At 52.2% G+C, this 22,164-nt stretch overlaps 1 protein-coding gene and 1 long non-coding RNA gene across 11 annotated transcripts in view; one reads left to right on the top strand and one right to left on the bottom strand.

The window, feature by feature from the left end:
* ARHGEF2 (Rho/Rac guanine nucleotide exchange factor 2) overlaps nucleotides 1-22,164 on the bottom strand; it is a 48,701-nt gene that overhangs the window by 12,386 nt on the left and 14,151 nt on the right. For 3 of the 10 annotated variants that reach the window (XM_061413013.1, XM_061413014.1, XM_061413018.1), the window contains 7 exons: nucleotides 20,627-20,665; nucleotides 18,755-18,872; nucleotides 18,076-18,115; nucleotides 16,824-16,917; nucleotides 3,154-3,298; nucleotides 991-1,058; nucleotides 606-669 (listed from right to left, as the gene is read on the bottom strand). In XM_061413013.1, coding sequence (XP_061268997.1) covers nucleotides 606-669; nucleotides 991-1,058; nucleotides 3,154-3,298; nucleotides 16,824-16,917; nucleotides 18,076-18,115; nucleotides 18,755-18,872; nucleotides 20,627-20,665 — 568 coding nt within the window. Of the gene's footprint in view, nucleotides 1-605; nucleotides 670-990; nucleotides 1,059-3,153; nucleotides 3,299-3,516; nucleotides 4,369-6,210; nucleotides 8,656-11,277; nucleotides 11,360-11,602; nucleotides 11,834-16,823; nucleotides 16,918-17,224; nucleotides 17,332-18,075; nucleotides 18,116-18,754; nucleotides 18,873-20,626; nucleotides 20,666-22,164 lie in introns of those variants that run through there. The other 7 variants (XM_061413015.1, XM_061413016.1, XM_061413021.1 and 4 more) reach the window with 6 other exon arrangements.
* Nucleotides 11,857-13,674, top strand: LOC133245116 (uncharacterized). The gene is made up of 2 exons (XR_009735606.1): nucleotides 11,857-11,966; nucleotides 12,141-13,674. It is a non-coding gene; the product is annotated as an uncharacterized LOC133245116 (long non-coding RNA).

Genomic DNA, 22,164 nt, shown 5'->3' with positions numbered 1-22,164 from the left:
CCCAGGACTCAAGCCTCCCAGGCTCCTTGACTAGAAAGGAAGCCTCCTCTCCAACCCCACCTTTAGCCCAGTTCTAGTCAGAGAAAGATGATTATAACACTACCCATAAACTTGTGCAATACTTTTAATGGTTACAAAGAGCTTTTCTTATCTCTTCCCCGCCACAAGCCTATAAGCAAACTGCAGCTCAGGATGGTGAAGGGACTTGTCTGGGGTGACTCAGCTGGTGGCTGAGCACAGACTCAGACTCTAGTCTTCCTGACTAAGCACCCTACTCTTGCTGTCACACCAGATCTTTCTGAATTGGCCCTTAACAACTTCTGCCAACACCCCCAAGTGCCATGTAAATAACTGATCATAATAATATAAAGTGAGAGCAGGCTCAGATGACCAGTCAATCCCAGGCCTTCAACCTCGTTTGAATTCTGCTGTCCTGCCCCCAGGCCCATTGGTCTAGATCTCCCTTGTGGGGCCGCCATCAGCTTCCAACTGAAGGGAGGAAGGTGCTGTGCCAGGGAACAACCTCAGGGGGGCAGCAGAGCCCATGGGCCGAGAGGCCTGGGGGTCCAGGGTCCTATGGCAGCTCCTGCACCCTCACTACTCACTCTTACTGCGAAGGGAAACGGACTGCAAGGCAGTGTTGTTCTTCAGCAGGGCAGCTTTCTGTTGCTGTGAGACAGAGAGCAAGAGAGATACCAAGAACAGCTGTCACCCAAGGGTCACCTCCATAGGCCCAGGACCCCCTCGGGAGAAAGCTGGCTCGATGGCTAAGGGCACCAGGGTGGCTGACCCCGGTGCCCAGGGGATGTGTCCAGAGCAACAGGCTGGCCCCCTCCGGTGGGGCCTGAGGTCTAGGGTGGAGGGTCTGGGCAGCCCCGTGGTGAGGAGAGGGGTGCAGGAACACAGGGTGAGGAATGAACGGAATAGGCACGAGGGTACCGCATACTCGCTACCCTCTCCCCCAGCCCTCTGCCCTCCCTGCCATCTCACCTTCTGCTTGACCTTGGTACAGTTGGCGAGGGTGTCTTTACAGCGGTTGTGGATAGTCACATTGCAGGCTGGGAGGGTGGGGTAGAGAGGGTGACGGGAGGGCCGGGTGGTACAGGACAGGACACACCCACATGCAGACCCCCATGTCCCCCTGGCCACACCGTCGGAGACTCACCCCCTCCCCAGACTCCTTGGCCATTGCCACATCCCAGTCCCTCTCCTCCCGCCTCCCCCTTACTTCAAGCAGGAGATGAAGTGAGGGGGGATAGGTATGGACCACAATTAAGCCATAGGAGGGGGATAATCCTGACTCAAAGGTGGACTAGAGGGAAGAAGGGGTTACTGGCTGCCAGAGATGAGCTCAAGAGGCACAAAGGTGGTTGAGAATGACAGATGGCAGAAAGGACGCCCACGGAACAGAAGGTGGCACAGGAGCAGCTGGGATGGGGGCTAGGGGCAGGGGGGGAATGAACATCCCCTGGGCAGCGAGGAAATGTGCCACATGAAGTGGATCCTAGCAGATGCAACGATCCTCATCGTACAGATGAGGAACCTGTCTCCTGGAGAGCTTAAATCATTTGCCAGAGGTCTTAGTGGCAGAGCTGGGGTTTAACTCAGGGGTGTCTGGGTTCTACCTGGAGCCACGTGTCTGCCGGTGAACCCTGGCTAGGCCTAAGCAATGCAGAGGCTGATGGATCCACCAGCAGAGTGGGGACTGGCCATGCCTTGCCCCTGCCGGCCATGCCTGCCTGCCTTCTGTACTGCTCATGCTTGCTATGACTCCAGTCTCCCTTCCGGGCCCGGGGAGTCTTGTTCTCCAAGTAAGGCAAACCCACAGCTCCCACACTCCATCTGCTTCTCCCTCATCACCCACCCCACCTTGCCGTGGGGTAGGAGAGAAGAGGCGAGGAGGGATAGCCATGCCTGGGCGCCGGGACTACCGGCTGTCCTGTCCCTCTCCCTGATGTGCCCTCAGCCCTTGGCTGGCTCCAGCTTCCCCTCCCCCATCCAACAACACCGGAAACTCTGCTAACTCCTTCAGACAATACCCAGCATCAGGCTTACTTCCACAAATACAAGGCGAGCAGGGTGGGGCAGAGGGGCAGACAGAAGTGGGGGCTGGGGCTGCGCCCACCCCGCTGGAGCTCTCCTCTACTCCAGCACGCAGTGTCTCTGGATCGAACCTCCGCTTTCCACCTGCTCTCAAAATAGCGCTTGCTGCCCGCCTCCCCAGTTCCCCTGGCAACGAGCTTCCAGATTGGGAATTTTGTCAGGTCTCTAGAGGGATCTAGATTGGGGTTCCCTCCTCACCCTCAGAAACTCAAGTTGAACAGTGAGGAGGGAGGGAGGCCTCACTGGTTCTGTCTGGGGTTCCCTGCCAGGTTCCATAGAGATTTAGAAGCTAAAGCTATCGCTCCTCTGTTCCGCAGTGGGCCGTCCTGCTCAAACCAGAAGCAGCTCTTTGCCATAAGTCTGGGGGTGGATGGGTGGATAGGGTGGGAGCCCTCTGTATAGGCATCTTGGGGAAGGAAGAAATCTTGGCTTGTACTTAATACAGGGCTATTCTGAGATGTGGCTGAAGGTCAGGAGTTCTAACCGCTATTCCCTCAACATACACATTGCTGCCATATCCTTTCTTTCTCACTATGTATCAGTCGGACTAGAAATTTGAGATGGGTGTCCTTATCCCTAATCCTTCAGAGATTTAGAGATTTCAGCCTCCACCCAGTCAACAGAAAGGGAGGGGGCAAGGGGACCCTGAAGTCCTGAACACCCAGTTCGGCCCAGGAAGATCGGCAGAGCAGCTGCAAGGCTGGCAGCCTCCCATCCAGCTCCCCTATCCACCCCACCTCCCCAGACACACAACATTCCTGCTCCTTCTCCAATCAGTTCTCTGACCCTCAGCAGCTGTTCGGGGAGCTGGGGGATACCCAGCGGACGACAGCTGCAAGGAGAGCCACCCTGGCCTCCCCTCCCCCATTCCCCACCCCCAGTCCCGCTTATGCCATATTCTGACCGCCACTAGTCCTAGACATAAGGAAAGGGAGAAAGGGATCAAGCATCCAGCCCTGGCATTTGGGGCTCAGAGCAGAAAGGACAGATGGAAGGACCAGGGTCAGGGCGCACTGAGGCAGAGTGACATTCAGGGTCCAAAGAACTTACTTGGGCAGATGAGGGCTTCCTTGGCTGTGATGCTCTTGTTACAGGCATAGCACATGGTCATGCCCGAAACGGAGATGGTGGTGAAGAGGTGCCCATTGGTGTAGCGTGCGTCCTTGGCTTCCTTCATCTTCTCCTTTTCCCTGGTCTGCAGAAGGGGCGAGAGAGACAGGAAGTGAGGTTGGAGGATGCCAGGGTGCCTGAGAAGTCCAGAGAGGCAGGCGAGGGCAGAGGTGAGAGAGCAACGCCTTCCTGGGGTTGCCAGAAACACACCACTTCCTGAAGCAGAGCCTGCCGCAGCGTGTCAGAGGTAGCTGTCCAGGAGTGACTGGCCATCCCCAAGGGCCGAGCTGGCCCCTGACCTACCTGGCCCCTGCGGCTGGGTTGCCTCCTGTTGCCGCTCATCTCCACAGCTCTAGACCTCCGCGTCCTCACTCCACCTCCCGGCTCTAGCTCTGCTCGCCCCCAAGCTGCTGTACTCTCTTCTCTGTGCCGGGAGAAGATGCGCAGAGAGGAGGGGAGAGCAGGCAAAGCAGAAGGTGCCAGCTCACCAGCGCTTTCAAATCTATGGGAGTTAGCTCCTCTTATAACCATGACAACCGGTGGTGGAGCCGCTGTCTCCGTGGCAGTGGCAGTCACAGTGGGGGGGCAGGAGATCCCCTTATCAGATTGGCTGAAGGGGGCAGGATGCCTCCACTGCCACCCTCAACAGGAGGTCCCAAACCTTAGAGGCCTCCACGTCTGCTCAGCCCAGGGACGAAGGGCCTCTCTGCAGGAGGCAGCATGTCCCCCGCTAACCTCAGGGAGGAGGAGCCTGGTTTCAGTCTCTTCACTTGTTCTCTCTGGGATCTTTAAGAAAGGAAACTTGGCCATCAAGGTCTCATTCCTGGCAGGAAGTCTCTTCTGCAGTTTTAACTTTTATCCTTCTCACGCTCCCCTCCAAATCCTAGGATCGCTCCCTTCTTCCTCCTCACCCAGTTCGTCTAGGAAGTCCTTTCTGGCATCCGCCCTCCATCCCAGCTGCAGCGCCAGTTCCTCCTGCCTTGCTCTGTCTGGATGGGGCACTCTCTGGGCTTGTCTGCACAATCTCAGAAGCAGGCATTTCCCATCAGCTTTCTCATCTCCTGCTTCACCCCCCGACCCCCACCTCTGCAGGTCAAGTCCTTCTCCCTGACCTCTTTTCTGTCCTTCCTCAAGGCCCCTGAGCTTTCCCTGAACCTGAGGAGATGAGAAGATGGGACACCGTGCTTTACACCCATTCCAGGACCCTCCTCAGTGGTCACCTCAGATCCCTGGATTTTCCCTCCACTCTTAGAGAACTGAGAGCAGGAAGCAGAGATGACAAGACCACTCCTTGCAAGGCCTCCCTGCCTCTCTCAGAAACCGAAGAGCGAGATCCTGATGGCCAGATACTGATGGCCGAGGGTAATGAGCCCCAAGTCAGATGATGCTGTGTGGGGCCCTGGGACAGCCAATCAAAACTCAGAGGAGAATCCGCAGTCTGGACTTGGGGGTGGGGAACCCAGTCCTGACTCTCAGCTGAGGTCACTCTAGCAGTTAGGAGGTGGGGGAGGGGAAGAGAGGCACTGGCTTGGGGCGAGGGTGGAAAAGGGAAGTGCGGAGGGACAGTATGAGTCAACAGCACAGGGGCCAGAGGGCACTGGACTGTGGTGCCCGAGGGTCTCAGGGCTTCCTGGTGCCCCAAGATCCCTCTCTCTCCCGCCGACCCTCAGAAGTCCAGGTGTGTCTGATGATGAGCAGAGCCTGGAGGTCTCGAGGTCATGCCCCACCAATCACCCATTTTCCCTTTCTCCTCCCCTCCCAGCCTCCTGCTCTTCCTACAACACCCTCTCCTTCCCATCCCTGGCCTCCCACCTCCTTCCCACCCTTGCTGCTCTTGGCCTCTCCCTCCCCTCCTCCTAGGCCTTGTCAGGGAAGCTCACCAACCTCTCACTGTAACCTCCCTCTTTCTTTTCTGGTACCTACCTATCTGGACCACTAGAAAATTCTCTCTTTGGTCTAACCGCCATGTGCCCAGCTCCAAATTATAGCTCTTTAGGAAATCCAATCCTCCTCTGAATAAAATGGCCTTATAGAACCTGGGAGACTTCCCTCATAGCTCAGTTGGTAAAGAGTCTGCCTGCAATGCAGGAAACGCAGGTTCGATTCCTGGGTCGGGAAGACCCCCTGGAGAAGGAAATGGCAACCCACTCCAGTATTCTTGCCTGGAGAATCCCATGGAGAGGAGCCTGCCAGGCCACAGTCCATGGGGTCGCTAAGACAGGACTTAGCAACTAAACCACCACCACCATAGAACCTCAAAGTCCAAGTCCAAACAGCTCACTGCCCTACACTCTGCCTTCTCTTCTCCTCACCTGCCCTCCCACAAACAGAAAAGTTTGAGGAATTGTTATGTTTGAATTAAAAGTAAGCAAACAAAAAACCGTGACCATATTAAAAAGAGCAACATGGGGAGGGGAAAATTAGGGGTAGGGGATTAAGAGATACAAACTCCTGTGTATAAAATAGATGAGCAGGGAATTCCCTAGTGGTCCAGTAGTTGGGCCTCTGCAATTTCATTGCTGAGGGTTCAGTCCCTGGTTGGGGAACTAAAATCCATACAGCATGACCAAAAAAAAAAAAAACCGAAACAAACAGAAAAGAAGCAAGGATGTATTGTATAACACAGGAAGTTATAGCCATTATCTTGTAATAACTTTAATGGAGCATACATAATCTGTAAAAATACTAAAACTAATATAATAAGGTAAATCAACTACATTAAAAAAAAAAAAAAGTGACATATCTGAAGCAGGGTCAGCTCCAAAATGGGCAGTCCTGCAGATGCAGTCCTGCAGATCCGCTACAGAGCTGCTACAACTCCCTTTCTCCCCCGACCTCTGCCCTCTGCCTTCTGCCCTCAGGCCTCCAGGAGCACTCACCTGGGAAAGAGGCGGGGAAAGAGGGCGAGAGGACCGGGGCAGCCAGGGGACAGGGACTCTTGTGGACCTTCCCTCTCTGGCTCCAAGGGCCCAGCCTCCTCCGCCTCCCAACACTCACCCTCTCTCCAAGGGACCCCCTGTCTAGGTGGGCCAGCAGCGGGCAGCAGCCACAGCAGCAGCACATCCCAACACAGACACTGCCGGGCAGCGAGCGGCCCTGGCACTGCCTAGTGCTATTGTCCTGGAGGCAGTCTGCACCCTCCCCAAGGGCTCAGGCTGGTGAGGCAAGAAGGACACAGGGCCTGCACCCCAGGGCGGCCTGCTCCCTGTCAATGGCCCTGTGTGCTTCTCTGCCCTCTTTCCAAGTATTCTTAAGATCACCCCTGTTACCTGCCTGCCACCAGCCAGCAGGACAGCCCTTCACCTCACGACCCCATCTGTCCACCAAGAAAAGGGCCCATTACTCCCCAATCCACAACAACCACTCGCACACTCAGAGGCCCTTCCTGCTTGGTTCAGTCCTCTACGTCCAGCGTCCAGAGTCCTGCTTTCTTACAAACCCTCACAGAAGGTCTTGCTACACAGCCTGCATCTCCTCCACTGCTGCATCAAGGATGGAGTGAATAAAGCACGGGTAAGCACCAAGCACAGGGCTGGAACATAACAGGCACTCAACGTATGCTTGGGAAGAGAGGAAGTAAAGAAGGACGGATGGATGGCCAAGACACCAAGACAAGGGGTCCTAGCAGCACCCTTGCCCCTGCTCTAGGGATCCCCTCATTCTTTACCACAGCTTCAGAGCTTTCAGTCTCCCCTTCCGCCTCCTCTCTTTCTCTCTCCTTGGCTGAGCCATGCACTTGTGAGATCCTAGTTCCCTGACCAGGGATTGAACCTGTGCCCTGTGCCCTGGAAGCGTGAGTCTTAACCACTGGACCACCAGGGAATTCTGGTCTCCTCCTCTCTTGTTAGTCTTTCCTCCCTCCTCCCAGAACTTCACTCCTAATTCCTTTGAATTTAGGCTCAGATGGTATCCTCTGAAAGTCAGAAGAAGACTTTCCTTTCCACTGTCATCCCAGACCTTGGTCATTTTGGAGAAAGACTAGGCAAATGGCAGAGGGCATTGAGGCTGCTGGCTCAAACACACAGGCAGTCTCCCCTTCCTCTGGCTTAGGCTCCCAGGCGAGAGATGAGTAAGGCAGTGACATATGCAAAGGCCACAGATGCCAGAGCCAGGACTTTGGCTTCCTGTGTTCCCGAGCGGGCAGCACAGGGTGGTGGAGCTGACCCAGAGGAGTGAGAGCCTCTCCAAAAAGAGCCTAAACTCTCAGTGTCCTTGTTCCTCCATCAGGTATGTCCAAACCAAGACCTCTGGAGGTCACATGATGCTGAGAATGACCTCTGGGCAAGGGGTAGCAGCCTCTTCCCCAAGGTGGTACAGTCTCTGTCCAGGCCGTGCTTGATGCCCAGAAGGTCCCTGGAAGGTTCTACCAGGTTTCAAGTCAACTGTGGCTTAGACCCTGGACAGCAGGGGTTCAGAGTCATAGGCTGCAAAGGGCCATGAGTCCTGAGGGATGGGTTCTAGGGCTGGGAAATGTGAGAGGGGGTTCCTGGCCATGGGACTGAGAAGAGGGTGTGGGGTGATCTCAGCCAGGCTTTGCTTCCTTTATGAGCTTCCATGGATAAGATGAAGGCAGGAGGCTGAGGAGACGGCGGCCAAATCGAAACGTTAACACCAAAGCCAGCAACATAACACAAAAAGACATCGCTGAACACACAAAGGCACTTAATAAACGCTTGCTTGATGAATGAAGATGAGATAGCGGACGGTGGGGGTGGGCACACGAGTGGAGCAGAAGAGGGGTGCTGAGGGTCATAGGGAATAAAGTTGGGCTGGAAAGCATAAGACTCAGGCATCCTGAAACCCAGCTCGCCCCCCGACCAGGCCACACCTGTCGGGTCAGGAGAGAAAGACAAGCAGAGATGGAGGGGGGCAGTGATGCAAACAGACGGGCATTTGTGCAGGCGAACAATAGCTGTGCCAGGACTCCCTGCCCTCCTGGCACAGGGCAGGCCGGCTGAGTTGGGAGGGGGGCAGCTGCTGCCTGCAGCCCCTCCCCCACCCTCCCCCAAGGAGACATAAACAAACCCAGAAGGGTCCAGCCAGCACCTCTCAGCCATTTTTCCGATCAGCTCCAGGAACCATGACCAATCTGCTCCCTCTCGTTCCTAGATGATACTTCAAAGGAGAGACTGAGCTAAGAATGGAACTACTTCCTCACGTCCAGAGTGCAATGAGCCCCCTACTTTGGTGACCATCATTCAAACAGTGACCCAGAGCATCTGGGGACAGACAGACAGACACAGACACCCACACCAACACACAGGACAGGACATGTGCACACACGGGACTCACTCTTTCAGATCTGCCGTCCCTGACTCCAAGGTCAGGGGTTCCAGGAAAGCCAGAGGGACTGAGACTGAACCCCTCTTGAAATCCCTCGGGCAGCCCAGGCACGTCCCTCTCTAGGCGCCATCCGACCCCCTGGAGTCACTCAGCCACTACCTTAAGCATTACACTCCCTTCCCCCATCCTTGCTTCTCCCCTCCCCCTCAGCTCTTTTCCTAACCTCTAAGGCCCCAAGAATCTTTTCCTATGCCCCGCAAGGCCTCAGCCTCTCCGGAGACCCCCTAGCTCTTCAACTTCCCTCCCAGACTGCCAGCACCGCCAGTTCCCTCCAGGGCTCCCCCAGCCCTCCTCTCCGGTTCCACTCCCAGTCCCGCACACAAAGCCAGCCACCTCTCCAACAGTCAGAACAAAGAAATAGTCTCTCTCCTCTCCCCCACCACCACGCTCCAAAGCTGGGGTCCTTTAGATTCCAGGGGGACCCCCTAGCCTCCAGAGCCATCCCTGATCCTCTGGTCCCTGCTTCCTTCTAGGGAGGAAAGGACTCTTTGTTCTGAGAGAGGAGACAGTTAAGGTTTGGGGGAGGAGGAAGGTGGGAACAGAGGAGGAAAGACAGAAAAGGGACCTCTGGGGTTTGGGGCCTATGAAGGTAAGAAGTAGAGTGCAGAGAATGAGGGGGTGGAGGACTGAAGACAGCCTGGAAGAATAGAAATGGAGTGAAAAGAGAAAGGAGTCATGGGTGGTGATGCGGGAGCTGCATAGACTCCAGGAGAGTGGGAAGGAGAAAGCGGCAGGTTCCACTTAAATTCCTTCTTCTTCAAGGAAGTCCCAAGGAGGAAGGCAAGGAATGGTGGGGGGCGGGGGCTGTCAGGACCTGCTGTGAAGCATCCCCCCAAATAGGCAGCAGGGGAGACCATCTTCCTCAAATTATCTCATTTCCAGCAGGCCCCCTCTCCTTCCCACCGCAGTATAAAAAGAAAGGAGACAGCTGGTGTGCTTGGGGGAGGGGGAAGAGGGGATCCAGGGTTTGTTGGCTAAGAACCAACTCCCCTCTTCTGTAACCACAGTTTTCCGGAGGTGGCCCTCCCCTTCCGACCAGCCCAAACTGACAAGCACCCTCCTCCAGTGGCCTCCGTGCCCTCTCAGATCTACCCACTCAGCCCCCCACATCCCCACCCCCAATCAGATTCCCAACACCCCCCAAACCAAGACCAGCCCCAGGACCCCAGGATGGAAAAAGTCAAGCTTCTAGATTCCCAGTCCTTCCAATGACCAAAAACAAAACAAACAAATGCAAACCCCCCACAAGACATTAGGACCCAGTTATCTGGCTCCCCAACTCCTCTCAATAACAGAAAAGGGACCCCAGTATCTACCTTCCCAGAATCCCTGTCTATAGCCCCTCACCGGTGCCCCCACGGCTTTCCTTTTTAGGGTGGAACCAAATTTCCGTGGTTTCAAAAAACCTCTCCTCCCCCTTGGCTCTACTCCAGAGTCTCAGCTCAAACGGTTGAAAAATAAACAGACTTTCATAGCTGGGGCCTGGCCTGGCGCAGGGCTGGGAAGAGCCTGCCTGCCACCCCGCTGTTTCACGGCACTTCAGCCGCCACTCTTCTGGACTTCTGTTTGTCTTAGGCCCTACCCAAACCCCCAGTTGCTTTCCTGTCAGCAGAACCTTAACCCAGCCCCCCTAAGGAAAAGTTCCAGGACAGACTCTCTCCCAACTTGGTCTCTAGATAGGTGGCCAGGCTAGGAGCTAGGAGGGAAGTGGAGGAAAAGGGTTCCATCATCTTTGAGGGCTCCAAAGGAGTGCTGTCCCCATGTCTGAAGACAGTGATGGTGATCAGCATAGGCTGCCTGCCAGGGCAGAACACTGGGATTGGAAAGAGGCCAGAGATTAAACCAGCTATGGACTGGGTCTTGGCCTTTCCAATAATGGGTATAGTGTGGCTGCCTAAGGCAGCAGGGAGGTGCTGCCTGCATGCACCACCTTCCTCCCAGCTCTCACTTATTCACATACAAGTCAGCTTCATCATTTCCTGGGGGCTGAGGTGTGGAGAGGTCACAGTCTTTGGCAGTGGGCCTGGGTACAAAAGCAGAAAAAAGGGATACTTGGAAAGGAGTGGCCAAGAGCTCCAGATAGGGTTGGGGGACTAGGCTAATTCTATATCCAAACTCTAGAAATGACAGAACCGTCCCAAGATGAAGAGCTAAGAGCAGAGGTGGGGAGGAGGGAGGAGGGCACAGTGCCAAGTGGGTCAGCCTAAAGGTTTCAGGTTATTTCGGGAAGCTGGTGGGGCAAAAAGGGGTGGGGGACCCTGATGTTTCAGGAACTGGGGTGCCCAGGAACCTTCCTAAGGATGGAAGAAAGGATCCTAGCTACACAAAGACCTCTGCTCCCTTCACCTGAGGGTGATGGCTTGGGGGGAAGTAAGCTGTCCCTAAGCTGTCCTGACCCCAGTCACCCGCCCACCGTTGGGGAGAACTGAATCACAGCTGGAAAGTCCATCTGCGAGGAGAGGAGGAGCTGACTTTTGTCTTGCACGGGTGGTGATGCGGGTGGTGTTGGTGGTGGGAGGAAGCTGGGAAACCACCCCCTCCCACCCCTCGGCCGGATGGCGGGGACAAAGAGGGAACGACCGCGCCAGCGACTGCAGGGGGGCGGGGAGGGGGTACACAGAGAGCAGCCTGGTGGGACCCTGGGAGAGGGGGTCTCCGAGAACCTGCACCGCGCCCACCCCCGCGACACACACACCTCCCTGTTCCCGCTCCGTCCCTTACCGGAGCAACTTTCTTTCACGCGGCCCAAAACACCGAGTCCCGCCGGATCGGAAGCAGCCCAACCCCTGGTCCGCTCTCTCCCGGGATCCCAGCGGAGAATCAGCTCAGAGACGGAGGCGCGGGTCGCGTCGACGGCTCCCCCAGCCCCCTCCCCACTCACTCACAGTCCCCACCCACCGCGTCCCGCCGCTTTCCCGGCCATCGCTCCGCCCGATTTTGGCGCCCAGAAAGCAGGCGGGGAGACCCGGGAGCGCCGCGCGGGTGCCGGGGATCGAAGGGCACCCCAAGGACCGCGGGCGGGAGGGACAGGGGTTTCAGAGCCCACCTTGCTGGCCAGCTCTCTGCTCCGGTCGATCCGCGCCCGTGTGAGGGATTCGATCCGAGACATAATCCAATGGAGGGGCGCCCGGGAGGATGCGGCGCGGACCCAGGCGTCCGGCTATTGTGGGGTGAGGGCGGGGAGGGGTCTGCCCCGCACGCGTCAGTCTGGGGGACAGGAAGTCTGACTCCCCTCGCCCGGCACCCAGCGCCAGTTCCTCAAACCCGAGTCTCCACCCCCGCCCGAGCTCAGGAAGGGGGGAGGCGGGGCGGAGGGAGGGCTGAGTGCCGCGCGCCGGACGGGACGCCTCGGTCAGTGGAGGGGCGGCTCGCACGAGTACACGGGGTCGTGGACTGGCAGTCCAGCGCCGGTGTGTGCCTGTGTGTGTGTGTGTGTGTGTGTGTGTGTTGGGGTGCGGGGTGGGGGGGGGGTGTCTCTAACCCCAGCCGCCTCGGCTGCAGTTTTCCTAAAACCCTCCCTGGCCCGCCCCGTAGCCCTCACCCCACGTTCATCTTCCCCTTCCCCTTCTCCTCCCCCAAAGCAGTCCATCAGTCTAGAAAGACCCGCGGGCCGGAGGATTCCAGCCGTTCCCAGCTCTCCAGGGAATCCGGACCAGTTCCTTCCTGGCCTTTGGGGGCCCATCAAAGCAGGCCAGAGCCGACCGACCCCCACTTTTACGATCGGGGCAGGGGTGGGGAGAGGGCGGAGAAATCAAAGGGGAACTAAAGGCTGGGTTTTAGTTCTTTACAGGGCCTGGAGGAAGAATCCGAGAGGAGAGAGTCCTTCCCCAAGCCCCAAGCCTCTCTGGGGCCTTCCAGGCCGGCACTCTGCCCACCCCCTTCCCTCCTGCTTCTGCCTCCACCGACGGCTTGGGGCCAGGGGTTGTGGGACCAAGACGCTGAGGAAGTCCTTCCTTGTGTCTAACCCCAGTTCTCTCTGTTGCCAGTTAGACCAGAACCAGAAAGCCCAGCAGCCAACCTGCCCCACTGGAGAATGGCCCATGTCTCCAAGAGGAGGAGCGGTGGAGTGGGACACACTTTCTGGAAACTCTGCCCCAGCCTGAGGCAACCTCCACCTTTTGGGGGAAACACCTCCTCCCCTAGAATTATAATCATTCACATTGCCCTTCATTTCTACCTCTCAGAACCTCCGTGTCTCTGGAGCAACCAAAAGCACAGAGAGTCCTGGAACAGAGCATCTTAAGTTTGTAGGGTGCTGCCTGACTCTGGTCCTCAAAGGTGTGGAGGAAGGAGGGGAGGAGAGGAGGCCCAACCCAGACCCAGCGGCTCCCTGCAGGGCTTCAGCAGCAGGGCCTGGCTGCAGGTTTTAAGCCCAGCTCAGCACTCTTGTAGGTGCCAATTTTAGCCTCTGCCACTATTTTGGGCTCCACTGCCTCACCACTGGCTGAGCTCCTTGGGCTCTTCACCCCCACACTGCTCCTCTGACTTCCCCTCCTGCCTAGCAACTCCTTCACCTCTTTCTTCACCCATTCCCCTGTTTAGGATCCTTATATAGCAAAGACCAGAAAAAAAGGAGAGAAAACAACCATGCCCATTTCTAGGCTGAATGGAAACTAGAAAGCAGAAGGGACTTCCCAGGGCCATCAGGGAGGCTGACTTCTCCAGGGTTGCACCTGCAGGGGAGACCTACAGGAAGGCCCTAGGAACTCTCCCAAAAGCAGCGGTCTTGAAGCTCCTAGACCCATTACCCCAGACTTACCTCCCCCCAGTGGGCGGCCAGGGCTGAGGAATGTTCTAAATTTAAAAACAGACAGCCAGAAGCCAGAATCCTAGCCGCAAGGCTCCGCCCACTGGGGGCCCAGAGACAAGGGGTAGGCTGAGACCTCGGCTTTTCTCCCAGGCCTGGGGTAGGAGGGTGTTGCAAGCTAAGGATGGAATCTTAAAGGGCCAAACTCCAGTCTGGATATGCAGTAAACCCAGGAGCTGAATCCCAGAGTTCTGTGAGGGATCTCAGTCCCTAAACTCAATTTAGAAGGTCTCTATATGAAAGAAGAGGACCTAATCTCATAGCCCTCTTCTGTTTCCCACCCGAATCTTCAATAAACTTTCCACCCATTTGCTCTTTGTTACCTTCCCTCTTACCCTTCCTCTTCTTCCTCTTAAGAGGTGAATAGTAAGAAGGGGACTTAGGGAGTGGGTAAAGGGACTCAGTCTACCTTTAAGAACACCTGTGCTTTTAGCGGGCTAGGCCTGCAGCTTGACTTAATTTCTACTTTCTGTATCCTCTGGAATAGTGAACCCTTTTCCTTTTGCTTTGGCATCCCCTGACCTTTCTTCCAAACCATTTTCATCCCAGTCCCTGTTCCTTCTACCAGTGATGCCTCCCAGATTTTCTGAAATTATTTTCTTAGATACACAAAAACAAAAGCCAATATTAATTTCTGCCAGAATCTAAAAGTAACCACCCCTTCTTTAGCTTATTTAATTTGACAGAGAAGTGCCTGCGTGCTCAGTTGTGTCCGACTGTGACCTCATCAATTGTAGCCTGACAGGCTCTTCTGCCCATGGGAGTACCCAGGCAAGAATACTGGAGTGGGTTGCCATTTCCTTCTCCAGGGGATCTTCCCAACCCAGGGATCGAACCCATGTCTCTTGTGTCTCTTATGTCTCCTGCACTGGCAGGCAGGTTCTTTACCACTAGTGCCACCTGAGATGCCCTAAGTTGACAGATAAGTCCCCCACATTTCAGGGGTAGGGAGGCCATCCCAGAGAAGAACCTGGTTGTCAGGGTCTTGTCCAGTAGATGAGCAGAGAAAGCCGCAGAGATACCTGGGCCCAAGTCCTATGGTGGCCAAGAGGTTTGTTTTACTTCTTATTACTTTGTTCCCTTGTGTATTGTGGAGGGGATGATTAATCCATCAGAAATGGTGGAAGAAGGGGACTTCCCTGGTGGTCCAATGGCTAAGATTCCTTGCTCCCAGTGCAGGGGGCCCAGGTTCAATCCCTGGTTGGGGAACTAGATCCCACAGTTCGAAGGCCACAATTAAAAGATCCTGCATGCCGCAACTAAGACCTAGCACAGCCTAGTACATAAATATTTAAAAAAGAAGAAATGGTGGAAGAAGTAAAGAGAGGAAATCAGCTGTTCCGTAGGTTTACTGACAGAGGCAGAGGCGACAGTATATAGTCAAAGCTCTAGGTTCATAATACAGCAACACCTCTTACTAACTGTGGGGTCTTGGGCAAGTGGCTTAGCCTCTAAGATATCTTGCCATAAAATGGAAATTCAAATACTTATCTTTGCCAGAGTGTTATAAGAATTAGATGAGGACTTCCCTGGTGGAGCAGTGGATAAGAATCCGCCTGCCAGTGTAGGGGACATGGGTTCCATCCCTGGTCCAGGACTATCCCATATGCCTCTGAGCAACTAAGCCCATGCCCCTGTGCCACAACTACTGAAGCCCGAGCACCCTAGAACCAGCAAGTCACAACTACTGAGCCTGGGTGCTCCACTGAAGCCTGTGCGCTCAGAGCCTGTGCTCCGCGAGAGAAGGCGCCACGATGCCAAGCCCGGGCACCATGACTAGAGAGTAGCCCCTGCTCTTCGCAACTAGAAAAAGCCCACATGCAGCAGTGAAGACTCGGCGCAGTCAAAAATGAATTTTTTAAAAAAATGAGATGAGTTGAGCTCTGTAAAAGTGTTGTTGTCAACTTTACATTGCTCCTCAAGTAAGAAGAAATAAGCTACTTCCTTCTTTCAATGCTTGACTGAGCTGCTCTCCAGCCACACCTCTGGTGTTTACCTGCTTATGGCCCCTATCCTGAGCTAGGAGGAGGGGAAAGGAAGAGATTTAGTGACTCAAGAACACACATTCATGGGGGTGGGAGCAAGATGAACCAAGAGATGACAAAGAGGGAAACAGGTAGACAGGACCAGAGCCCTGGTGAGGAAAGGTGACGCGGACAATGTCCTGATGATGCTAGTCCTTCCTGCTGCTGGCCTGGGCTCGTCTCTGCCCACTTTCCCTTTCATCCCCTCACCAAACTGCCAGGCCAAGGGTGAGCAAATGAAAACCAACTGGGATCCAGACGGCCCCTGGGCAGCATCGACTTCCCCTCTCATTCACATTGCAGGAAAAGAGGGTGATTCTGCCATCAGACTCTCCTACTCTGCGCTGAGAGCCTGCAGGGTGAGGGGCCCCAGAACCAAGGTCTCAGTGTTGGCTTTGTTCCCTAGAGAGCTCTGTTCCCCACCAAGAGGCAAGAAGGAGCCTCAGTGTGCCCAGCTTGCTCTGGTCTCAGACTGCCTGATCTCATGCTTCAGCTTCTCACTACAGCCTGCGGTGAGAAGGTGCTAAGAACCTGGTTTCATTTCTGCCCTCCCTGCCTACCCAGACGAAGGAGAATCCTGGCTAAAAGACTGACAGAGAGAGGGCCCAGGCACTGTGGGCAGGTGAGAACCTTACTGGGTAGAAACCTGTGGTGTTTCCAGGTGAACCTGTTGATGTCTCGTCTGGGGTTTCTGTCAATGTTCAGAAGCTACCCCGGTGGGAAAATACATGCATACTTGGGTAAGCCAGGAGAGGAAAAGGGGGATGGCTCATTCTGCCAGTAAATGAAGAAAGTAGAAATGAATTCAAGCAGTAGGCAGAGCTCCCGGTTTCACCAGAGCCTGAGGGTTGGTAATAAGGAAGAGAGCAATGTGCCTTCATCTTCCTGGGGTCAGAATTGCACACAGCCCCACGTGGGCGCTGTGTGTGCGCTTCCATAATCATACACTCCTGGCTTCCACTCTCCCTATGGTCTAATTTCAAGTCCTTCAGCTGCTATATCCGCCCATAAAATTATGAGTGTAAAAGCACTTTGCAAACCCTAATACTCTCTGAAGAAGTAAAAAGTGTTGCTGTAATTATTATCATCATTATGTCCAATGGCTAAGATTTCTGCTGCCCACCTCTTAGCTATGTGGGGCCTAAAGAGAGGGAAGGCTAGGGCACTCCTTAGCTTCCGAGGCCCTGGCCCTTCTCTTCTTCCAGCTGTCTACAGCTGGCTACTAAGCTAGAGGCATGGGGAAAGCAGAGGAAAGGAGATTTACTGGGACATAGGGAGGGAGCCTGAGAGACATAATGTGTTCCCTTAAAACTTGAACCATTGCCCTGTGTCTCTGCCTACTGGGGGAAGCTGGGGAGGGGGGCAGGTGGTGAGGTGGAGAGGAAGGGAACTGGGGAGGGCAGGGGGCCCAGGCTTCCCGCTCCCCTGACTCCTACCTTGGCCTTTCCGGTCATGCCCAAGATCAAGCTGAGTGTCCGTCGCAGGGAGGAGCCTGCCCAGGTACCTGAGCTCCGTTCCAGTTGGCTACAGCTGCAGAGAGAAAAAGAACAGGTGAAGGGATGGAGCTAGAGCTGGAAAAGAACAAGATACTCCCAGAGATATGGTGGATGAAGGTGCCATAACCAGGGGAGAGAAAATGGAGATACAGGGGGAAGACTGAGAGAAGGATGGGGACAAGGGAAGGAGGACTTAAAAAGAAGAGGCTCCCACCCCCTACCTCCTGGGATTTTCTGGCTATGGTCACTACAGTTTCCCAGGCCCCTCTATATATGAGGGAAACTCCAGGCTCCTCCCAGATAAATACAGACGCTCCCCTCCTCCCTAATCCAGGACCAACCTCTTTCATACTGCTTCCCAACGGAAATGATATGGGGTGTGGTGGGCTCTCCAAGAGGACGTTTTTCCCCCACAAAACAAGAGCCCTGTGTACGACCCTCTCTGCTGTGTGGAAAGGGCCTCTGGGCCTACCGCCAATAAGGACTGAATTTCCTGGGATTTCATCAGCCCCATCCCATGAGCTAATCCCAAACCCAGAGCCAGGAGGATGTGTCAGCTAGAGATTTTCAGGACCACAAATCAGAGCTTGATATCTTAAAGGGCCCATTCCCAGCTCACACACCCACACTGTCTCAGAGGGCTGACCCACTCTAATCAGACTTTGGCTGCAGGAGTCAAACAAACAGGTGCTGATTCGGCATGCTTATTTACACAGACACTGAAAGCTCCCAGCCTCCACCTCTGTCCTTGAACTACATGCCTTCAGCCCCTGCCCTCTCCCCTAGGGGCTCAACTGCCCATGCCCACCTCTTCTTAGGGCCACTCCCCATTGGTCCTTGGTCACAGTCTCTCCCTAAGATTGTACAGCAGCCAACCTTCTGACCCTGACAGCAGCCATCAACCTCCACTCTCTTACTCAACAAACACCCTGGGGGTCCAGATACTCCTTTTCTTTCCCTAATTTCTTCCTCATCCCATGGAGCTACCGGGAACCTTCTTTGCCTTCCCTGCCCAATGAGAAGAAGGGCAACTCTTTGCAGTTCAAGGAGAAGGATATTTGGAGATCTTTGATCAAAAAACGTTAAGGGGTGCAATGTTGCAGAGACCCTTGAGGCTACAAAATTCCTGGCCCAGTCCCATTGCCTCTCCCCCATCCAGGCCTTTGAGAGGCTCTGAATCCCCCAAACTTACCTTTGGCTCAGGTCAGTGCCAGAAGACTGGGACAAATTCCCTGCCAACACAAAAGGAGACGTGAGGTGTCCAGCTAAAGCCAGACAAAGGCGCTCAGAGCTGCCTCCCCCACCCGCTCCACCTGGGTCAGGTTCCCAAGCTGCAGGTGCCTCTGACGCCATTCCTGAGGGCGGGCACTGGGGAGCAGGGAAGGAGGGCGGGTCTGAGCAGAGCAGAGCTGAAGGACTTAGCAGCCAGGGTAACAGAGCCCTGGGGGGTTGTGTGGAGAAAGGCTGGAGGCCAGTGTCACAGTTCTGTTTCCGGTGAGTGGAAAGGACAGAGGATTCACTCTGAGCTCCCAAAGCCTCATCTTGATGACAAGGCATGTTGAAGGTAACTGTCCCCCTCTCTGGTGAAGGGGGAACCTGGAGAGCCTCTTCCTGTCCTGTGTTCTCCTTCCTTGGAAGGAGAGTACCAAAGTCTTGAATTCAGATCTCTCATTTGCATAAAGGCGTTTCAGAGTACCAAAGTCTTGAATTCAGGTCTCTCATTTGCATAAAGGCATTTTGGAGTTTCCAAAGGTGTGTGGTTGAACACAACGCAGGACCTCTGAACCCAAAATTTACAGCTGGCTCTGAGGACTGGGGTGAGACTGCCAGAAGAAGGGGCCACCACTGCTTTGCTCCCCACTTTTACTCACCAGCTGGGTCTGAGCAGCCCAAGAAGCAATTGATGCCACTCATGGATACAGACTTGGAAAGCATACCAGTGGCTGAGTGGTCCAAAGGGCCAGCTGGTGGGTGACAGGAACCTTGATCCTAGAATCAAGAATCTTCATGCAAAGACCAAGCTTCAACCATCTTCCCCCCAGGCTCTTCACTTTCCCACAGCAAAAGGCCCTTCAGGCCTTCTACCCCTCCCTACTACCCATATCTGGAACATTCCACTTGAAATAGTTAGGAAGTTATTCCTGCTATTTAGCAGTCATCACTCTGTTGCAACTCAAATCGAGGCTGCCTTAATATAGAATATATCCTAGAAAAGATTTACCCTGAATGGTTTCCAAAGTGACAAACTCAATCTACAGAGGTCAGGCAGATAGTGAAAAAAAAAAAAAAAAAATGGGGCAGTCTGGTTTTAAAACAATAGGGAATAGAAATATTCATAAACTACACACCCAATCTTTCAAACCCTTTTTGTTTCTCAACCCTACTTGGAACATTACAAAAACTGGCTATATATCAGTCCATAAGGCAAAATTTAACATACTTCAGATAATCTTTATCAGAGAGATCATAGGAAACAATCCAGAAGTCCCTTTTCACAACAGACTGAATAACAAATCTATGGTATATTTATATATACAACAATAAAAATAAACAGACTATAGTTCACCCAACAATACAGATGAACCTCACAAAGAATGCCGAGTGGAAGAATGAAGATACAAAAAATTTATATACATAATGGATGCTGCTGCTGCTGCTAAGTCGCTTCAGTAGTGTCCAGCTCTGTGCGACCCCATAGACGGCCTCCTACTAGGCTCCTCTGTCCCTGGGATTCTCCAGGCAAGAACACTGGAGTGGGTTGCCATTTCCTCCTCCAATGCATGAAAGTGAAAAGTGAAAGTGAAGTCGCTCAGTCGTATCTGACTCTTAGCGACCCCATGGACTGCAGCCTACCAGGCTCCTCTGCCCATGGGATTTTCCAGGCAAGAGTACTGGAGTGGGGTGCCACATTCATATAAAATTTAAAACAGGTAAAACTTATTGATATTGTTTAGAGATGCACATAAATGTGGTAAATCTATAAGGAAAACTGACCTTGAAAGTCAAGAAAGTAGTCCTCTCTATCAGGAGAGGGCTGTGAGTGGGGAGGGACCCCATGGGGGTTCTGGGTTTGGTGGTACTCTATTTTTTTTTAACCTAGAGTAGTTACATGAGTGTTTGCCTCCTAATTATTCATTACATTGTACAGATATGTTTTATATACTTTTCTGTATGTATATTTCAAAATTTAAAAAAAAATATCCATATATTTAGAAATTTAAAAATACCCTTCCAAATAAACTTGGTGATCAAAGAAGAAATCATTATGGAAATTTAAAGATATTTTATAACAACAATAATGAAAATACTACTCAACAAAACTTGTAGGAGACGGTCAAAATGTACCTCAAGGATAATTTATAACTTTAAAATGCTTATATTGAAATTTTTAAAATTGAAAATTAATGAGCTATGCCAACTTAAAAGGTTAGATAAAAGAACAACAAAACAAACCCAAAGAAAATAGAAAAAAGGGTAAAGGGTATCATAAAGATAAAAGCAGAAATCAATGAAGTTGTAACAGCATAAAATAGGATCAATAATGCCAAGAGACAGGCCAATAAAATAGACAAAACTTTGATAAAAGTGATGTGCAAATAAAAGTATAATGAAAAAGTGGATCTAACTATAGAAAGAGCAAAAGGTGACTAGAAAGATAATGCTATCTATAACTTAATGCCAATAATTTTGAAAATGGAAACAAAATAGATAAATTATTTTAAAAAAATATATATATGACTTACCAAAACTGAATCTAGAAGAAATAGAAAGTCTGAATGGTCCTATTAAAGAAATGGAATCAGTAGTTAATCTTTCTATAAACAAAACACACAAGGCCAAAACAGTTTTATAGTCAAGGAATAGATCTTTCAAGCAATAGAACACTGATCCAAACTCTTCCAAAGAATAGAAAACAAAACCTTTCAAACCCTTTCCTTGATTCTTAAGCTACACGTAGACAATATGACAAAGGAAAATTATGGGCCAATCTCTCTTATGCAAAGTACAAACATTCCAAACAAAATATTAGCAAACTGTAATAAATTTTAAATGGCCTTAATAGCCACAAATTATTTACAGCTCCTACCATTAAGAAGGAATCTATTTCTTCACTCTTTGTATCTGGGCAGGCCTGTGACTTACTAAGATGACTAGAATGTGACAGAAGTAGCATGATGTGATTTTTGAGACTATACCTCAAGAAACTCAAAGCTTCCTCTCTTGCCCACTTAGAATGATATTTCCATGTGATGGAGAAGCCATATGGATGAGAACCAAAGTATCACAACAAGGCAACCTAACAACCCACAGGCATGAATATCACCATCCTTGACCATCAGTCCTTTTCAGCCACCAGATAACTGTGACCACATAAGTGAGGCCACGTAGAACTGGCAGAAGAATACCCAGCTAAGCTCAGTCAAAATTAACCATCCATAGCACTCTAAGGGGGAAAAAAAGGTGGTTGTTTTAAGTCATTAAGTTTGGGGTTAATCTATTATGCAGCAATAGATAATTGATGCCACAAATGAATTCCAGCAGCGCATAAGAAAGAGAATCCATCATGAAAGAGTTGGAATTATCCTAAAAAATGAAGGTGGTTTAAGATGAGGAAAATCTTTAAATGTAATTTACCTCAATGACAATATTAGAGGAGAAAAAAACATTACCAACTCAGTAAAAGCAAAAAAAAAAAATCACAGGATAAAATCCAACATTCACTCATTGTAAAACCAAAGGCCTGAGTGTTACCAATAGAAGGAATCTTCCTTAACTTCAGGAAGTGAAGTGAAAGTTGCTCAGCTCAGTTGTGTCCGACTCTTTTGCAACAGTCCATGGAATTCTACAGGCCAGAATACTGGAGTGTGTGGGCGTTCCCTTCTCCAGGGGATCTTCCCAATCCAGGGATCAAACCCATGTCTCCCGCGTTGTGGGCAGATTCTTTACCAGCTGAGCCACCAGGGAAGCCCTTTAACTTGATAGAGTATCTTTTAAAACCTTACAGCCAAAAATCAATTTTAATGGTAAAACATGAAATGTACTCCCTCTAAAAGACAAGGATAGCCATTATCCCCATTACTGTTTAGCATTGCAATAGACCCCTAGCCAAGCACAGTAGGGCAAGAAAAAGAAATGAAAGAAATTATTGGAAAAGAAGAAAACAAAGTTCATTTAAAGATGACATAATTATCTACTTAGAAAAGCCAAAAAGAAAATCCACAAATTGTTATAACTGAAAAAAAGAGAGTTTAACAAGATGAATAACTATAATTAATTCAAC

The sequence above is a fragment of the Bos javanicus genome, chromosome 3, assembly GCF_032452875.1.
Source record: "Bos javanicus breed banteng chromosome 3, ARS-OSU_banteng_1.0, whole genome shotgun sequence".
NCBI classification, from domain to species: Eukaryota; Metazoa; Chordata; class Mammalia; order Artiodactyla; family Bovidae; genus Bos; species Bos javanicus.
Note: the sequence above shows the minus strand (reverse complement) of the source record. Positions and strands in the feature narration are given on the sequence as shown.